Source organism: Salmo salar, chromosome ssa16 (genome assembly GCF_905237065.1).
Source record: "Salmo salar chromosome ssa16, Ssal_v3.1, whole genome shotgun sequence".
Classification (NCBI taxonomy): domain Eukaryota; kingdom Metazoa; phylum Chordata; class Actinopteri; order Salmoniformes; family Salmonidae; genus Salmo; species Salmo salar.
Window position 1 is genome coordinate 49,227,072 of NC_059457.1, and position 18,904 is coordinate 49,245,975.

Here is an 18,904-nt window from a genome sequence, read left to right on the forward strand (position 1 = left end):
GGGATGATGGTGTTGATGTGAACCATGACCAGCCTTTCAAAGCATTTCATGGCTACAGACATGAGTGCTACGGTTCGGTAGTCATTTATGCAGGTTTCCTTAGTGTTCTTAGGCACAGGGACTATGGTGGTCTGCTTGAAACATGTTGGTATTACAGACTCAGACAAGGAGAGGTTGAACATGTCAGTGAAGACACTTGCCAGTTGGTCAGCGCATGCTCGGAGTACACATCCTGGTAATCCGTCTGGCCCAGCGGCCTTGTGAATGTTGACCTGTTGGAAGGTCTTACTCACATCGGCTGCGGAGAGCGTGATTACACAGTCGTCTGGAACAACTGATGCTCTCATGCATGTCTGTGTTACTTGCCTCAAAGCGAGCATAGAAGTAATTTAGCTTGTCTGGTAGACTCGTGTCACTGGGCAGCTCTCGGCTGTGCTTCCCTTTTGTAGTCTGTAATAGTTTGCAAGCCCTGCCACATCCGACAAGTGTCGGAGCCGGTCTAGTAAGATTCGATCTTAGTCCTGTATTGACGATTTGCCTGTTTGATGGTTTGTCGGAGGGCATAGCGGGACGTCTTATAAGCTTCTGGGTTAGAGTCCTGCTCCTTAGAAGCGTTAGCTCTACCCTTTACCTCAGTGGGAATGTTGCCTGTAATCCAAGGCTTCTGGTTGGGGTATGTACGTACGGTCACTGTGGGGATGACGTCCTCGATGCACTTATTAAAGCCAGTGACTGATGTGGTGTACTCCCGGAACATACTCCAGTCTTTGCTAGCAAAGCAGGCCTGTAGTTTAGCTTCTGCTTCATCTGAACACTTTTTTTTATAGACCGAGACACTGGTGCTTCCTGCTTTAGTTTTTGCTTGTAAGCAGGAGTCAGGAGGATAGAATTATGGTCAGATTTGGTAAATGGAGGGCGAGGGAGAGCTTTTTCTCTTTTAATGTCCCGTTGGTAGGATATACGTGCTTTCAGCTCGTCCCATTTATTTTCCAGTGATTGAACATTAACTAGCAGGACGGACGGCAAGGGCAGATTTAGCCACTCGCCTGATCCTCACAAGGCACCCTGATCTTTTTCCACAAAATCTCAGTTTCCTTCTCCAGCGAATCACGGGGACTGGTCGGGTGTCTGTAGTAGTATATCCCTCCCGTCCGACTCATTGAACTACTCTTCATCTAATCTGAGGTGAGTAATCACAGTTCTGATGTCCAGAAGCTCTTTCGGTCATAAGAGATGGTAGCAGCAACATTATGTACAAAACAAGTTACGAACAACGCGAAAAAACAAACAAAATAGCATGGTTGGTTAAGAGCCGATAAGACTGTAGCCCTCCCCTCCTGCGCCATCGTCAGAGGGTGAATGGGAAAGACAAAATATTGAAGTGCCTTTGAACGGGGGTATGTAGTAGGTGCCAGGCGCACCGGTTTGAGTGTGTCAAGACCTGCAACACTTTTCCCATGTGTATCAAGAATGGTCCACCACCCAAAGGACATCCAGCCAAGTTGACCTTGTAGTCCATGCCCTGACAAATTGAAGCATTTCTGGAGGGGAAATGTTCTGAACTCAATATTAGGAAGGTGTTCCTAATGTTTTGTACACTGATTCATGCTAGGATATGGAATGACAAGGATTAGGGAAAGTCCTGACCCTAGTAATACCGCACTCTGAGCTATGTCAATAATGTTTTTATGTAACAGTGTCAGCCATACTTCTGGTTGTGTTCCAATTGGTGTAGCTAGTCACACTGCCCACTCTCTCCCCACTCACTCGCTCCACTCTCTCCCCTCTCACTCGCTCCACTCTCTCCCCTCTCACTCGCTCCACTCTCTCAATCAATCAATCAAATGTATTTATAAAGCCCTTCTTACATCAGCTGATGTCACAAAGTGCTGTACAGAAACCCAGCCTAAAATCCCAAACAGCAAGCAATGCAGGTGTAGAAGCACGATGGCTAGGAAAAACTCCCTAGAAAAGCAGGAACCTAGGAAGAAACCTAGAGAGGAACCAGGCTCTGGCTCTCTCCCCTTTCACTCTCCCCAGGTCTCTCACTTTCAGGTCTCTCACTCTTTGGTCCAACATTTCTATCTATCCATCTTTTTCTCTTTGTCTCTTTTAAAAGCATGAATGGTTTACAGGGGAAACTTGAACAGTAAAATACAGGTAAAAGAGCGAGGTACTGAGTTGTGTGAATTCAAGTGAAGTACTGTAAGTGTCATCATTCTCTCATGTCCACGTTTGCCCCATCCCTCCATCCCCAGAGCTTTACAGAAGAAGGAGCAGCTGCGGCGGCTGAAACTGGAGGAGGTCAAGGTTCTGGCGGAGGAAGGCATTGAGATGGATGCCGCCGAGTACCAGCGTCAGGTGGAGGAGCGCGAGGCCCAGCGGCGCCAGGAGAGGGAGGAGAGGATGGCCCGGGAGGCGTTTCAGACCCTGGAGGCCATGGAGAGAGAGGACCAGGAGAGGGAAGAACGGGAGAGGCAGGACCGAGAGAGGCAGGACGCCATTGCCGCCAAGGCCACAAGAGGTTGGTGTAGGGCTCAGTAGGGGCTTGGATCAGTTTTGCATTGTCCTCGCTACTGTTTGGTTTAGGATTGAGGCAGGAGGGGAGGAGGAGAATGTGAGCGTCAGGAGGAGGTCGTTGGGGTGAAGAGCAGGAGGTCGTTGGGGTGAAGAGCAGGAGGTCGTTGGGGTGAAGAGCAGGAGGTCGTTGGGGTGAAGAGCAGGAGGTCGTTGGGGTGAAGAGCAGGAGGCCATTGGGGTGAAGAGCAGGAGGTCATTGGGGTGAAGAGCAGGAGGTCAGGGTGAGGGGGGTGGATGTTTCTGAAGGCACCAGTTGGCTGCGTCGTTGGATGAAATCCCATTTCAATTTCGGTCAATTAAGGAGTTTAATTGATATCCCAGTTTCAAACTTCCAAAGTGAGTTAGACGTGAGCTACATGATATCGCAAGGTACCAGATCAAATGGCTATTAGAACCAACAAGTGGTACAGAGATATTACGACACCGATTATTATAAAAAATGTTGTGCCTTTTTGAATTGGGAGGTTCCACATTTCCCTTCTCTTACCCAGTACAAGACCCCCAGGCAGACCCACAGCACTTGACGGCGAATGGAGAGAAGAAAAAGAAGAAGAAGAAGAAGAAGAAGAAGAAGCAGCAACAACCTACCCTGCCGCTGGCTCCTATAAACTCTTTCCAAGCAGCTTTTGAGAAGTTTGCCACGTTCAACATGCCCCAGACACCAAAGGAGACCCAAGGGAGCAATGACACAGAAATACCAGCAGAGGGCAGGCTTGATGTGAAAGGCATGCAGCAGGTAAGCAGTGCTGGAATAAGGTGTAGGATGAAGTTGCCTCTAGACCAGGGCTCTCCAACACTGTTCCTGAAGAGCTACCTTCCTGTAGGGTTTCTCTCCAACACTGTTCCTGAAGAGCTACCTTCCTGTAGGGTTTCTCTCCAACCCTGTTCCTGAAGAGCTACCTTCCTGTAGGTTCTCACTCCAACACTGTTCCTGAAGAGCTACCTTCCTGTAGGTTCTCACTCCAACCCTGTTCCTGAAGAGCTACCTTCCTGTAGGTTTTCACTCCAACCCTCATCTAGCACACCTGATTCTAATAATTAGCTGGTTGATGAGCTGAACCAGGTTAGTTACAACTGGGGTTGTAGTGAAAACCTACAGGAGGGTAGCTCTCCAGGAACAGGGTTGGAGAGAGAACATACAGGAGGGTAGCTCTCCAGGAACAGGGTTGGAGAGCCCTGCTCTGGATGCTGATCTTGGGTCAGTTTTTGCATTTTCCCCCACTAATGGTTAAGGTTAGGATTGGTGTGGAGCAATGGTTCCCAAACTTTTTATAGTCCTGTACCCCTTCAAACATTCACCCTCCAGCTGCGTACCCCCTCTAGCACCAGGATCAGCGCACTCTCAAATGTTGTTTTTTGCCATCATTGTAAGCCTCCCACACACACACACACACCAAACAATACATTTATTAAACAGAAAAAAGAGTGTGAGTTTTTGTCACAACCCGGCTCGTGGGAAGAGACAAAGAGCTCTTATAGGATCAGGGCACAAATAATAATATAATAATAATCAATCATTTTGCTCTTTATTTAACCATCTTACATATAAAACTTTATTTGTTAACCTCTTACATCTAGACGTTCCGCTAGCGGAACACCTGCTCCAATATCCAATGATAGGCGTGGCGCGAATTACAAATTCCTCACAAATACAAAAACTTCAATTTTTCAAACATATTACTATTTCACAGCATTTTAAAGACAAGACTCTCCTGAATCGAACCACGTTGTCCGATTTCAAAAAGGCTTTACAGCAAAAGCAAAACATTAGATTATGTTAGAGGAGTACATCCAGTAAAACTAGCCACATAGCCATTTTCCGACCAACCACATGCATCACAAATAACCAAAAAACAGCTAAATGCAACCTTTTACAATCTTCATCAGATGACACACCTAGGACATCATGTTACACAATACATGCATTCTTTTGTTTGATAAAGTTCATATTTATATATAAAAACAGCATTTTACATCGGTGCGTAACGTTGACTAACTATTTTCCCTCAAATGCATCCGATGAAACAGAGCTACAATTTACTAAATTACTATTCGAAAACATTTTTAAAATGTAATATTGTCATTCTAAGATTTATAGATGAATATCTCTTGAAAGCACCTGTAATGCCAGATTTAAAATTAACTTTACTGGGTAATAATAGTTTGTGATGAAAGGGGATGCGATACTCTGAAAAATAGGCTAACGTTACAGGTCAGCGCCATCTTGGAACAATCGCATATCACATCTAGTCTTGTATACTATTGTCAATAATCCCTTACCTTTGGTTGTCTTCATCAGAAAGCACTTCCAGGAATCCCAGGTCCACAACAAATGTATTTTCGTTCGAAAAAATTACTCCTTTATGTTCCAAGAGCTTGTTCTTGTTAGCGCGTCTGAAAGATGATCCAAATGCTCCGTCGGCCACGGGACAGCCATTTCGAGAAAATGCATTTTTTTTTCCATTTAGGTTCGTTCAAACATTTACATTTACATTTAAGTCATTTAGGTAGACGCTCTTATCCAGAGCGACTTACAAATTGGTGCATTCACCTTATAATATCCAGTGGAACAACCACTTTACAATAGTGCATCTAAATCTTTTAAGGGGGGGTTAGAAGGATTACTTTATCCTATCCCAGGTATTCCTTAAAGAGGTGGGGTTTCAGGTGTCTCCGGAAGGTGGTGATTGACTCCGCTGTCCTGGCGTCGTGAGGGAGCTTGTTCCACCATTGGGGTGCCAGAGCAGCGAACAGTTTTGACTGGGCTGAGCGGGAACTGTGTTTCCTCAGAGGTAGGGAGGCGAGCAGGCCAGAGGTGGATGAACGCAGTGCCCTTGTTTGGGTGTAGGGCCTGATCAGAGCCTGAAGGTACGGAGGTACGTTCCCCTCACAGCTCCGTAGGCAAGCACCATGGTCTTGTAGCGGATGTGAGCTTCGACTGGAAGCCAGTGGAGAGAGCGGAGGAGCGGGGTGACGTGAGAGAACTTGGGAAGGTTGAACACCAGACGGGCTGCGGCGTTCTGGATGAGTTGTAGGGGTTTAATGGCACAGGCAGGGAGCCCAGCCAACAACGAGTTGCAGTAATCCAGACGGGAGATGACAAGTGCCTGGATTAGGACCTGCACACTTCCAACAGGTGTGTATGTTGTAAAAGCGTTACGTGGTCGCTGCCCATATCATTGCATAGAGCAGAAAATACACGAGAGTTCAGGGGCCTTACTTTAGCAAAGTTGACCATTTTCACTGTAGTGTCCAAAACGTCTTTCAAGCTGTCAGGCATTCCCTTGTCAGCAAGAGCCTCTCTGTGGATGCTGCAGTGTACCCAAGTGGCGTCGGGAACAACTGCTTGTACGCACGTTACCACTCCACTACGTCTCCCTGTCATGGTTTTTGCGTCATCAGTACAGATACCAACATGAGCAGCAGCTACGTTTGGCTACATACGGACCGTTAGTGGAATTCCCGTGAGAGAGTAATGGTTAATGTGATTGGATGTTAATTATTTGACTAGGCTACCTGTACTTGACATTGTGATGTTATTTCACTGAACACTAGATGGTTTAATTGTAATTTTGGCAGTGAAATGAGGCTACTCAGGCGAGACAACCCCCCCAAATGTACGCATACCCCAGTTTGGGAATACCTGGTGTAGAGGAAGCTGCTCCTAGATCTGTACCTAAGGGAAACTTCACCCTGGAGCATGGAACAACCAAAACACTCGCTTCAAGCGTTCAAACACAGGTTATCAACGCGGCGTTTTGAGACCTCCATTTGAACATTTTAGATGTTATTCATTTAGATGCTCTTATACAGAGGCACTAATTATCAGCGGTGGAAAGTGTTTATTCAAACCCAGGGTTTTGCTCATTAATTTTTGGGGTTCCTCAGCAGTCATCGTACTACTCTAAGCAGTTGAAGATTAAGATGGAGGTGAAGAAGAGTCGCCGGCATCCCCTCAGCAAGCCCCCTATGCGCTCTCCGCTATCCATCGTCAAGCAGGAAATGTCCAGCGATGAAGGTTGGTTCTGAGGGGATAACGTTGTAGCACAGTCTGTATTCTCTCTGTTCTGGTTTAACACACTATTGCGGATTCCTCTGGCTCTTGTCATACATGCATTGCAGGCCTGATACAGCCTATATCCCGATACAGCCTATATTCTTGCTTGTATGCGCATTCTGTGTATATCTAGACTGATCTGGTGTGTGTGTGTGTGTGTGTGTGTGTGTGTGTGTGTGTGTGTGTGTGTGTGTGTGTGTGTGTGTTTGCTCCTTTCTCCCTAATCAGAGCTGTTCTCCCCCTTGTCACTGGATGGCCATGTGAAGAAGGCGGGCCACTTGTGGCAGAACCGCGCTCCTAACATCCTGGCTGAGAAGAGTTTCAATGCAGCCGTGGCCACCCTGGAACCCTACTGTGCCGTATGCACTCTGTTCTGCCCGTACACACAGGTAGCCGTATGCACTCTGTTCTGCCCGTACACACAGGTAGCCGTATGCACTCTGTTCTGCCCGTACACACAGGTAGCCGTATGCACTCTGTTCTGCCCGTACACACAGGTAGCCGTATGCACTCTGTTCTGCCCGTACACACAGGTAGCCGTATGCACTCTGTTCTGCCCGTACACACAGGTAGCCGTATGCACTCTGTTCTGCCCGTACACACAGGTAGCCGTATGCACTTGTTCTGCCCGTACACACAGGTAGGGTACTGCATATATTAGAACATGTCTCTATGCCACAAACACAGTGAACGTCACAATCGGATAACAGTGGTCTTGGACACAGGGCTGAAGCTGTAGATTACATGATGCATACGCTACGTGAGCAACAGATGCATGAATGAACAGAGAGAATGAAAAGTTGGTGTTTAAGCTGCTAGTTAATACATATTGGTAGACAGAGGCATCAGACCACTAGACCACCAACTTTGACTGCCATCAGTTTTGACTAAGACTTGTGATGGAAATGTTTCAGATGAATGTAATTTGGACACATTTGTGGGTTTAGCTCCCGTGTTCAATGTAGATTTTGGGGGAAAATGTGACAGCTCTAAACTCCACCCAGTGTAACCTACTTCCCCTGTTTCATCCAGCCCCAGAACATATATATCCTCCTTCCCCTGTTTCATCCAGCCCCAGAACTTATGTAACCTCCTTCCCCTGTTTCATCTAGCCCCAGAACATATATATCCTCCTTCCCCTGTTTCATCCAGCCCCAGAACATATATATCCTCCTTCCCCTGTTTCATCTAGCCCCAGAACATATATATCCTCCTTCCCCTGTTTCATCCAGCCCCAGAACTTATGTAACCTCCTTCCCCTGTTTCATCCAGCCCCAGAACTTATGTAACCTCCTTCCCCTGTTTCATCTAGCCCCAGAACATATGTATCCTCCTTCCCCTGTTTCATCTAGCCCCAGAACATATGTATCCTCCTTCCCCTGTTTCATCCAGCCCCAGAACATATATATCCTCCTTCCCCTGTTTCATCCAGCCCCAGAACATATATATCCTCCTTCCCCTGTTTCATCCAGCCCCAGAACATATGTAACCTACTTCCCCTGTTTCATCCAGCCCCAGAACATATGCATCCTCCTTCCCCTGTTTCATCCAGCCCCAGAACATATGTAACCTCCTTCCCCTCTTTCATCCAGCCCCAGAACTTATGTAACCTCCTTCCCCTGTTTCATCCAGCCCCAGAACATATGTAACCTCCTTCCCCTCTTTCATCCAGCCCCAGAAGGACTCTCTGTACACGTCTGACAGCCCCAGTGCCCCCAACCACCTCCACACTCCCCGCTGCGGCAGCCACACCCACCCGCTGGTCCCAGAGATGTGCTTCAGCGCCGGGCCGGACAACACGGAGCCGCTGCCCTCCAACTCCCACACGGGAGAAGACTGCACCAGCCCGCTGATCTCGTGCTCCTCCTGCAGTCTGCAGGTCCACTCCAGTGAGTAGGCCCACAGAAAGATAGACACATTGATATTGACTGATACAGACAGGCAGGCAGATGGCTGGACGGACGGATAGATGGGTAGAAAGGCAGGCAATCTGTTTATCAGTCAGTCAAAACAATCGCATTGTCTTCTATAGATCAGCACCAGCCAGACAAAATAACATGTTTAATTTAGTCAACTACTAGCCAGACAAAAACATTCTATATTTCCAACCAGGCCCTCACCAAACAAACAAATCAGTTCCAGGCAGCCAGTCTGTACCAGCCAGTCAATACCAGTCAGTCAAGTCTCCCTCCATGTTTACCTGAGAGGATATTTACTGTGTTTGTTCTACCCAGTCTGGTTTTTATTCACAAAGCTTTTTTTGCGCCTCTTTCTCTACTCGCCCAGCCTAGGCTGCGTAGCCAATTAGGCTAGCCTCTGTATGGTGAGGAGGCATGTGGCGGGGAGTGGTTAGCGTGCGACATACAGGGAGCGGTTAGACTAGAATGGCGATCAGTGATCACTAACCTCGATTTCAATGAGTCTGCGGCGAAGGACATATTGCTCAACCTGGACCAGGCCCAAATCCCCGACACTCGAAAAAGGAAGAGTCAGCATTAAAAGCCAGCGTGCGGGGATACCTGACGAGACTAAATCGGCGAGTGGATCAACCGCTTCTACCCTCCGTTCGATTGGCGAAAGTGCAATCACTGGAAAATAAACTGGATGAGCGCAGTTTGACACTATCCGATCAGCGTGGTCTGAAGAACTGTAATATCCTATGTTTCTCCGAGTCGTGGCTGAACAAGGACATGGAAAATATAAATCTAGCTGTTTATTTCTATACATAAACAGAACAGAACGGCAGTGTCTTTTGTTAACAGTTGGTGCACAATCTCTATATTAAGGAAGTCTCAAGGTTCCGCTCGCCTGAGTTGGAATACCTCATGATAAGCTGCAGACCACACTATTTAACAAGAGTTTATTTATATTTTTCGTAGCTGTCTATTTACCACCACAGACCGATGCTGGCACTAAGACCATACTCAACGAACTGTATAGGGCCATAAGCAAGCAAGAAAATGCTTATCCAGAGGCTGCACTCCTAGTGGCCGGTGATTTTAATGCAGGAAAACTGAAATCCATTTTACTTCATTTCTACCAGCATATCACCTGTGCAACTAGAGGCAAAACAAAACAACTACAATTCACCTTTACTCCACACACACTCATACAAAGCTCTCCCTCGCCCTCCATTTGGCAAATCTGACCATAACTCTATCCTCCTGATTCCTGCTTTACAAGCAAAAACTCAAGCAGGAAGTACTAGTGACGCACTCAATATGGAAGTGGTCAGATGAAGCGGACGCTAAGCTACATGTCTGTTTTGCTAATACAGACTGGAATATCTTCTGGGAATCATCTGATGACATCAAAGTTTAACAAATCAGTCACAAGCTTCATTAATAAGTGCATCGATGACGTCCCCCCCACAGTGACCATATGTACATATCCCAACCAGAAGCCATGAATTACAGGCAACATCCAAACTGAGCTAAAGGCTCGAGCTGCCACTTTCAAGGAGCGGGACACTAATCAAGACGCTTATAAGAAGTCCTGCTATGCCGTCCGATGAACCATCAAACAGGCAACGCGTCAATACAGGACTAAGATCGAATCCTACTGACAAGTGTCAGAGCCGGTGTAGATGTGGCAGGGCTTGCAAACTATTACGGATTACAAAGGGAAACCCAGCCGAGAGCTGCCCAGTGACGCGAGTCTACCAGACGAGCTAAATACCTTCTATGTTCGCTTTGAGGCAAGCAACAGTGAACCATGCAGGAGAGCACCAGCTCTATGTAGCCAATATCAGTAAAACCTTTAAAGAGGATAACATTCACAAGGCCACAGGGCTGACAAGTATCTGACCCAGTCTGTAATACCTGCATGTTTCAAGCAGACCACCATAGTCCCTGTGCCTAAGAACGCCAATGTAACCTGTCTAAATGACCATTGCCCCTTAGTACTCACATCTGTAGCCATGTAATGCTTTGAAAGGCTGGTCATGGCTCACATCAACGCCATCATCCCAGAGACCCTGGACCCACTCCAATTTGCATACCGCCCCAACAGATCCACAGATGACGCAATCTCTATTGCTCTCCACACTGTCCTTTCCCACCTGGACAAAAGAAACACCTACATGAGAATGCTGTTCATTGACTACAGCTCAGTGTTCAACACCATAATGCCCTCCAAGCTCATCACTAAGCTAAGGACCCTGGGACTAAACACCTCCCTCTGCAACTGGATCCTGGACTTTCTAACGAGTAGGCAACAACACTTCCGCTACGCTTGATTGCGAGCATCTTGACTGGGTGCATCACTGCTTGGTATGGCAACTATTTGGCATCCCACCATAAGGTGCTACAGAGGGTAGTGCATCTGGCCCAGTACATCACTGGGGCCGGGCTCCCTGCCGTCCTTTATACCAGTCAGAGGAAAGCCTTAAAAATGGTCAGACTCCAGCCACCCAAATCAAAGATTGTTCTCTCTGCTGACGTACGGCAAGAGATACCGGAGCACCAACTCTGGGACCAAAAGGGTCCTGAACAGCTTCTACCCCCAAGCCATCAGACTGCCGAACAGCTTCCACCCCCAAGCCATCAGACTGCCGAACAGCTTCCACCCCCAAGCCATAAGACTGCCGAACAGCTTCCACCCCCAAGCCATCAGACTGCCGAACAGCTTCTACCCCCAAGCCATCAGACTGCCGAACAGCTTCTACCCCCAAGCCATAAGACTGCCGAACAGCTTCTACCCCCAAGCCATCAGACTGCCGAACAGCTTCCACCCCCAAGCCATAAGACTGCCGAACAGCTTCTACCCCCAAGCCATAAGACTGCCGAACAGCTTCTACCCCCAAGCCATCAGACTGCCGAACAGCTTCCACCCCCAAGCCATAAGACTGCCGAACAGCTTCCACCCCCAAGCCATAAGACTGCTGAACAGCTTCCACCCCCAAGCCGTAAGACTGCTGAACAACTTCCACCCCCAAGTTGTTAGACTGCTGAACAGCTTCCACCCCCAAGTCGTTAGACTGCTGAACAGCTTCCACCCCCAAGTCGTTAGACTGCTGAACAGCTTCCACCCCCAAGTCGTTAGACTGCTGAACAGCTTCCACCCCCAAGTCGTTAGACTGCTGAACAGCTTCCACCCCCAAGTTGTTAGACTGCTGAACAGCTTCCACCCCCAAGTCGTTAGACTGCTGAACAGCTTCCACCCCCAAGTTGTTAGACTGCTGAACAGCTTCCACCCCCAAGCCGTAAGACTGCTGAACAGCTTCCACCCCCAAGTCGTAAGACTGCTGAACAGCTTCCACCCCAAGTTGTTAGACTGCTGAACAGCTTCCACCCCCAAGTCGTTAGACTGCTGAACAGCTTCCCCCCCAAGTCGTTAGACTGCTGAACAGCTTCCACCCCCAAGTCGTTAGACTGCTGAACAGCTTCCACCCCCAAGTCGTTAGACTGCTGAACAGCTTCCACCCCCAAGTCGTTAGACTGCTGAACAGCTTCCACCCCCAAGTCGTTAGACTGCTGAACAGCTTCCACCCCCAAGCCGTTAGACTGCTGAACAGCTTCCACCCCCAAGCCGTTAGACTGCTGAACAGCTTCCACCCCCAAGCCGTAAGACTGCTGAACAGCTTCCACCCCCAAGCCGTAAGACTGCTGAACAGCTTCCACCCCCAAGCCGTTAGACTGCTGAACAGCTTCCACCCCCAAGCCGTAAGACTGCTGAACAGCTTCCACCCCCAAGTTGTTAGACTGCTGAACAGCTTCCACCCCCAAGTCGTTAGACTGCTGAACAGTCTTATAATCAAATATCTACTTGGACTATTTGCATTGACCACCCCTTTGTTAGTTTTCTTTGTACCGGCTCTATGAACACTTACTGGACTCATATATATATATATATATATATATATATATATATATTACACACACACACAAAACACACACACACAAAACACACACTCACATATAGACACTTTCACATTGCTTCTACTTTATTATCTCTCCTGATTGCCCGGTCACTTTGACCCTACATGTACATGCTACCTCAACTACAGTACCCTGTACCATTGCACATTGACTCGGTACTGGTACTTGTTGTGTATAAAGCCTCTTTATTGTTATTTTATTGTGTAACTATTTATTTATAAATCTTTAGCAAATTTTTGTTACTTTTTAACTCTGCGTTGTTGGGAAAGGGCTCGTGAGGAAGCATTTCACGGTAAAGTCTACACATGTTGTTGTATTGCTTGCGACACACGGGGAGAGGTTAGTGTGCGACTGTGCAGCCAGCTATGTGACGCCACTCTGATTACTGCAGAACGGTCTTGGAAAACTTTGTATTACAACTACGTGTCATTTTCATTTAACCAGGACATCAATTGTGAATATTGTCTGCAGAACCTGGCTGCAACCAACAGAATCCATATCATAGACAGTGAGAAGTATTAGTTAAGTTCCATAGTACTGTCCACTGTACAATTCATTTGCTGATTTTCAACCCTCCAAAAATCTCATTTCTTCTTTGACCATGATAAATATGGCTTACTGCTAACAAATTACTCCAAATTGGACTATTTCTCCAGCTTTGGTTGAATTTGATTACAGTACGATCTTACCATGTACGCACACCTCCCCAGCAGCTGTCTGACTCGTTTCGTCCGGCCCTCACCAGCTGCGGAGGTCAGTAGAGGTCAGGTACAGACATGCTGTGGAGACCAACTCACCATCACCACACATCTCTTTGTACTCTAGGTCCCCCGAGGACCTGCAGAAATCAACAGGCGAGGAAGACAGGGCTGTAGAGTGCACGAACAAAATCCTCTCCTCTCACCCCCCCACTCTCTCCTCTCACCCCCCCACTCTCTCCTCTCACCCCCCCACTCTCTCCTCTCACCCCCCCACTCTCTCCTCTCACCCCCCTACTCTCTCCTCTCACCCCCCACTCTCTCCTCTCACTCCCCCCACTCTCCCCCCTACTCTCCCCTCTCACCCCCTACTCTCTCCTCTCACCCCCCCACTCTCTCCTCTCACCCCCCAGTCTCTCCTCTCACCCCCCCAGTCTCTCCTCTCACCCCCCACTCTCTCCTCTCACCCCCCACTCTCTCCTCTCACTCTCTCCTCTCACTCCCCTACTCTCCCCTCTCACCCCCCCACTCTCTCCTCTCACCCCCCCACTCTCTCCTCTCACCCCCCCACTCTCTCCTCTCACCCCCCTACTCTCTCCTCTCACCCCCCACTCTCTCCTCTCACTCCCCCCACTCTCCCCCCTACTCTCCCCTCTCACCCCCTACTCTCTCCTCTCACCCCCCCACTCTCTCCTCTCACCCCCCCACTCTCTCCTCTCACCCCCCCACTCTCTCCTCTCACCCCCCACTCTCTCCTCTCACCCCCCCACTCTCTCCTCTCACTCCCCCCCACTCTCTCCTCTCACTCCCCCCCACTCTCTCCTCTCACTCCCCTACTCTCCCCTCTCACCCCCCCACTCTCACCTCTCCTCTCACCTCCCCCCCACTCTCACCTCCCTCCACTCTCTCCTCTCTTCCCGGGTCATTAGTGGGTGTGGTGTAAATGCTATGAGGTAAAAGGCTATGAAATAAATAATGTATTTTGGTGCAGAACAACCAATGACATGTAGATGTGAGGATTTATAAGAAGATATTGTTGTACGAGAATGGAGGATGTGCTTTCATTAATGGAGTTCTTTGCCCATGGCTCAGTAGACTCAGTAACACTGAGCGTAGAAGGCAGACCAGAAGATTTATTTCATCTGTTGATTTATCTTCTTTCTCTTGTTCTTAACTGACTTGCCTAGTTAAAAAGTTACATTCTCCCTCTCTCTCCTCTCCCTCTCTCCTCTCTCTTTCTTCTCTCTCTCTCTCTGTCTCTTTTCTCTCTTTCTTCTCTCTGTCTCTGTCTATCCTCTCTCTCTCCCTAGGTTGTTATGGTGTTAGTCTGGACACGGTACACAATCAGTCCTGGATGTGTTCGCGATGTACAGCGCTCGCCTGGACGGCGGTAAGTCCCTCACTCAACACAATGCCTTCACCTGAAACAAGTTCCTACAGACGGAAACCGCTGGGCTTCTCTATTGACCATCTATTCATTTATAACATTTTGGAAACGTATATGTGGGAACATCGGTCACTCTGAAACAGTACGTCCTTTCGTCTGTGATTGTTCAACAGTAGGGACCTTCCCTTAAAAACGAGGAAAAAGCAGCACTAGTACGGTTTGTCCAGTTTGAGACTCTGTAGCCAGTACACACTTCCTCAGTCAGAATCAATCTAAAATAACTCAAGTCTGTGTCATTCATTTTGACGTTTTGGCTGAGGATATCTTAAGTCACACATTTTGTGAACCCCCCTGGTCTGTGCCCACTGCCTACCTACATCCTAACCTCTGTGTTCCCACAGGACTGTTGTCTGTGTAACTTACGAGGAGGCGCTCTGAAGATGACCACAGACAACCGGTCAGTGGCCTTTCCTACCTTCTTAATACCACTGGAATACCGCTATGTTACTTTAAAATGCATTACTTATGACATTCACTGTGTGTGTGTTGTCACCATACCAGTATCATAGTGTGTAGCTCAGAAATAAACAGGAGACTCTGGGTGACACTGGGACTATTTCCCCCGTAAAATTCTATCATCGTCATAGCCCTACTTGATACTGGCATCGTGACCCTAGGTTTGGTGAACAGTCAGGGGCGCACGTCGATGTGTGTGTCCTCTCCTCTCTACCAGGTGGGTCCATGTGATCTGTGCCATCGCCGTGGCGGAGGCTCGCTTCGTCAACGCCATCGCAAGGGAGCCGGTGGACATCAGCGCCATCCCCGATAGCAGGAAGAGTCTGGTGAGTGGAGAGGGTATGTTCATTACATACCAAACAGAAGACAAAATAACTCATACTGAGGGACTACCCGGAGTTGTCCAATAAGAAACACACTTATTTCGTTTTTTGTGAATATTTTTAAATTGTTTCCCTAATGAACAGCGCCCTGCTCCATTTTGTTTGTGTTGTGTTAACACAGTCATTTCAGCCAGACACACAAACCTTTTGACCTCCCTTGTATTGAGGAGCCTCAAAATGCCAGCCAGGAGGCTGGATTGGCTAGGATTAGGCCTATTCGCCCCCTAACATGCACCTAAACTGTAACTACTCTCCCTGGTATCACAATCTTTCCATCACATGCTTACCTATTTTCTCCCACTCCCATATCTCATTGTCACTCCTCTTTCTCTCTCACTGTCTCACTTTCCTTGGTGGTCACTTCTCTCGCTCTCTCTCTGACACATTCAATTAGTTTTTTAAATGGCGTAGAATACCCTCAGTGCATCTCTCTCAGTTCATTCACTGACTCATTTAAGTATCCAGTTGAGTTTCTTTTTAAACCTAACTAATTGTAGTGTGTGCAGTACTCTATATATTTTGTACCAATTGAGAACTTTGGTCTAATTCCCTGAGATCTGGATCTTCTCTGGAAAATCATTGTTTTAGTCTTTTAGGGTTTATGGCCAGGGCCCAGGTCTGGCAGTACAGCTCGAGCAGGTCCAGGCTCTGCTGTGGCCATGTGCTGTGGGGGTTTACTGCCAGGGCCCAGGTCTGACAGTACTGCTCTAGCAGGTCCAGGCTCTGCTGTAGGCCATGTGCTGTGGGGGTTTACTGCCAGGGCCCAGGTCTGGCAGTACTGCTCTAGCAGGTCCAGGCTCTGCTGTGGGGGTTTACTGCCAGGGCCCAGGTCTGGCAGTACTGCTCTAGCAGGTCCAGGCTCTGCTGTAGGCCATGTGCTGTGGGGGTTTACTGCCAGGGCCCAGGTCTGGCAGTACTGCTCTAGCAGGTCCAGACTCTGCTGTAGGCCATGTGCTGTGGGTGACAGCAGGCACAGGTTATCTGCGAAGAGCAGACATTTAACCTCTGAGTTGTGAAGACTAACACCAGGGGCTGAGGATTTTTCTAGAAAAGTGGCCAATTCATTGATGTAAATATTGAAGAGTACAGGGCTCAGATTGCAACCCTGGCGAAGGGTTGCTGCATGTATTGTCAGTATACATTGATACACTTAGATTGGAGTCATTAAAACTCGTTTTTCAACCACTCCACAAATTTCTTGTTAACAAACTATAGTTTTGGCAAGTCGGTTAGGACATCTACTTTGTGCATGACACAAGTCATTTTTCTAACAATTGTTTACAGACAGATTATTTCACTTATAATTCACTGTATCACAATTCCAGTGGGTCAGAAGTTTACATACACTAAGTTGACTGTGCCTTTAAACAGCTTGGAAAATTCCAGAAAATAATGTCATTGCTTTAGAAGCTTCTGATAGGCTAATTGACATCATGGATGTATTTCAAGGCCTACCTTCAAACTCAGTGCCTCTTTGGTTGACATCATGGGGAAAATACAAAAAAAAGTCTGGTTCATCCTTGGTACCACGTTCATCTGTACAAACAATAGTGCGTAAGTATAAACACCATGGGACCACGCAGCCATCATACCGCTCAGGAAGGATATGCGTTCTGTCTCCTAGAGATGAACGTCACTTGATTGGAAAAGTGCAAATCAATCCCATAACAACAGCAAAGGACCTTGTGAAGATGCTGGCGGAAACATGTACAAAAGTATCTATATCCACAGTAAAACGAGTCCTATATCGACGTAACCTGAAAGTCCGCTCAGCAAGGAAGAAGCCACTGCTCCAAAACCACCATAGAAAAAGCCAGACTACTGTTTGCAACTGCACATGAGGACATATATAATACTTTTTGGGTAAATGTCCTCTGGTCTGATTAAACAAAAATAGAACTGTTTGGCCATAATGACCATCGCTGGTTATGTTTGGAGGAAAAAGGGGGAGGCTTGCAAGCCGAAGAACACCATCCCAACCGTGAAGCACAGGGGTGGCAGCATCATGTTGTGGGGGTGCTTTGCTGCAGGAGGGACTGGTGCACTTCACAAAATAGATGGCATCATGAGGCAGGAAAATTGTGGATATATTGACGCAAGATCAGTCAGGAAGTTAAAGCTTGGTCGCAAATGGGTCTTCCGAATGGACAGTGACCCCAAGCGTACTTCAAAAGTTGTGGCAAAATGGTTAGAGACAACAAAGTCAAGGTATTGGAGTGACCATCACGAAGCCCTGACCTCAATCCTATGGAAAATTTGTGGTCAGAACTGAAAAAGTGTGTGCGAGCAAGGAGGCCTACAAATCTGACTCAGTTACACCAGCTCTGTCAGGAGGAATGGGCCAAAATTCACCCAACTTATTGTGGGAAGCTTGTTGAAGGCTTCCTGAAACATTTGACCCAAGTTAAACAATTTAAAGGCAATGCTACCAAATACTAATTGAGTGTATGTTAACTTCTGACCCACTGGGAATGGGATGAAAGAAATAAAAGCTGAAATAAATCATTCTCTACTATTATTCTGACATTTCACATTCTTAAAATAAAGTGGTGATCCTAACTGACCTAAGACAGGGAATTTTTACTAGGATTAAATGTCAGGAATTGTGAAAAACTGAGTTAAATGTATTTGGCTAAGGTGTATGTAAACTTCCGACTTCAACTGTATGATCGGTCGTGCAATGTTTTGGTATAAATCCAATTTGGCTATTACTCAAGACATGGTGTTTTTAAAGAAATGTTTAGAACTCTTCCATTTATAATACTACTATAATACTTTCCAGCCTACTGTTTACACAAATGCCTCGCTCTCTCATTCTCCATTTCTTGCTCTCGCGCTCATTCTCTCCTCTCGCTCGTTCTCTCGTCTGTCTGTCTCTCTGTCCTCTCTCTCTCTCACTCCGTTTTCTACCCTCCATCTGTTCTGTCCCTCTCCTCCTCCTGGATGGATTGTGTGTTTGCGGTCCGAGGAGCAGGAGGACTATGGTGAATAATAGATGCAAAACTGTCTGAATAATCAGGAGTCATTTCTCACTGCGCTAAATGAACTGCATTGATCCTGCTGGCAGGAGGCAATTTCCCATCGCTGCCGCGCTGCTGAACAAACTGCTTTCTTCCCTACTTTTATCCCTTTCCCTCCATCCCTCGCTTAATCCAAATCGACTTCACAGTCAATTGCACAGCCTTTGCAGTGGCATTGTCACACATCTACAAATAATGTCGTAATCTATGAAAGGAAGTGAGGATTGTCTTTTGAATAATTTACATCCACCCATTGTCAAAGCCGCATTTCCAAAGGCGGTGAAAAACCGTCCCACCCTCTTAATGATTGGATGACTGGGCCTGTCTCTGTGGTACATGTTTTGTCCTAAACCGTTGATATTTGCTTCTATTCAGAAAAGTGAT

General features: G+C 47.3%; 1 protein-coding gene across 3 annotated transcripts in view; it reads left to right on the top strand.

The window, feature by feature from the left end:
* Positions 1-18,904, top strand: part of LOC106574093 (lysine-specific demethylase 4B) — an 84,772-nt gene that overhangs the window by 49,193 nt on the left and 16,675 nt on the right. For 2 of the 3 annotated variants that reach the window (XM_045697357.1, XM_045697358.1), the window contains exons 10-17: positions 2,259-2,524; positions 3,072-3,316; positions 6,469-6,598; positions 6,866-7,026; positions 8,310-8,526; positions 14,525-14,604; positions 15,003-15,058; positions 15,335-15,443. In XM_045697357.1, the coding sequence (XP_045553313.1) occupies positions 2,259-2,524; positions 3,072-3,316; positions 6,469-6,598; positions 6,866-7,026; positions 8,310-8,526; positions 14,525-14,604; positions 15,003-15,058; positions 15,335-15,443 (1,264 nt within the window). The remainder of the gene's footprint in view (positions 1-2,258; positions 2,525-3,071; positions 3,317-6,468; positions 6,599-6,865; positions 7,027-8,309; positions 8,527-14,524; positions 14,605-15,002; positions 15,059-15,334; positions 15,444-18,904) is intronic. The other variant, XM_045697359.1, reaches the window with a different exon arrangement.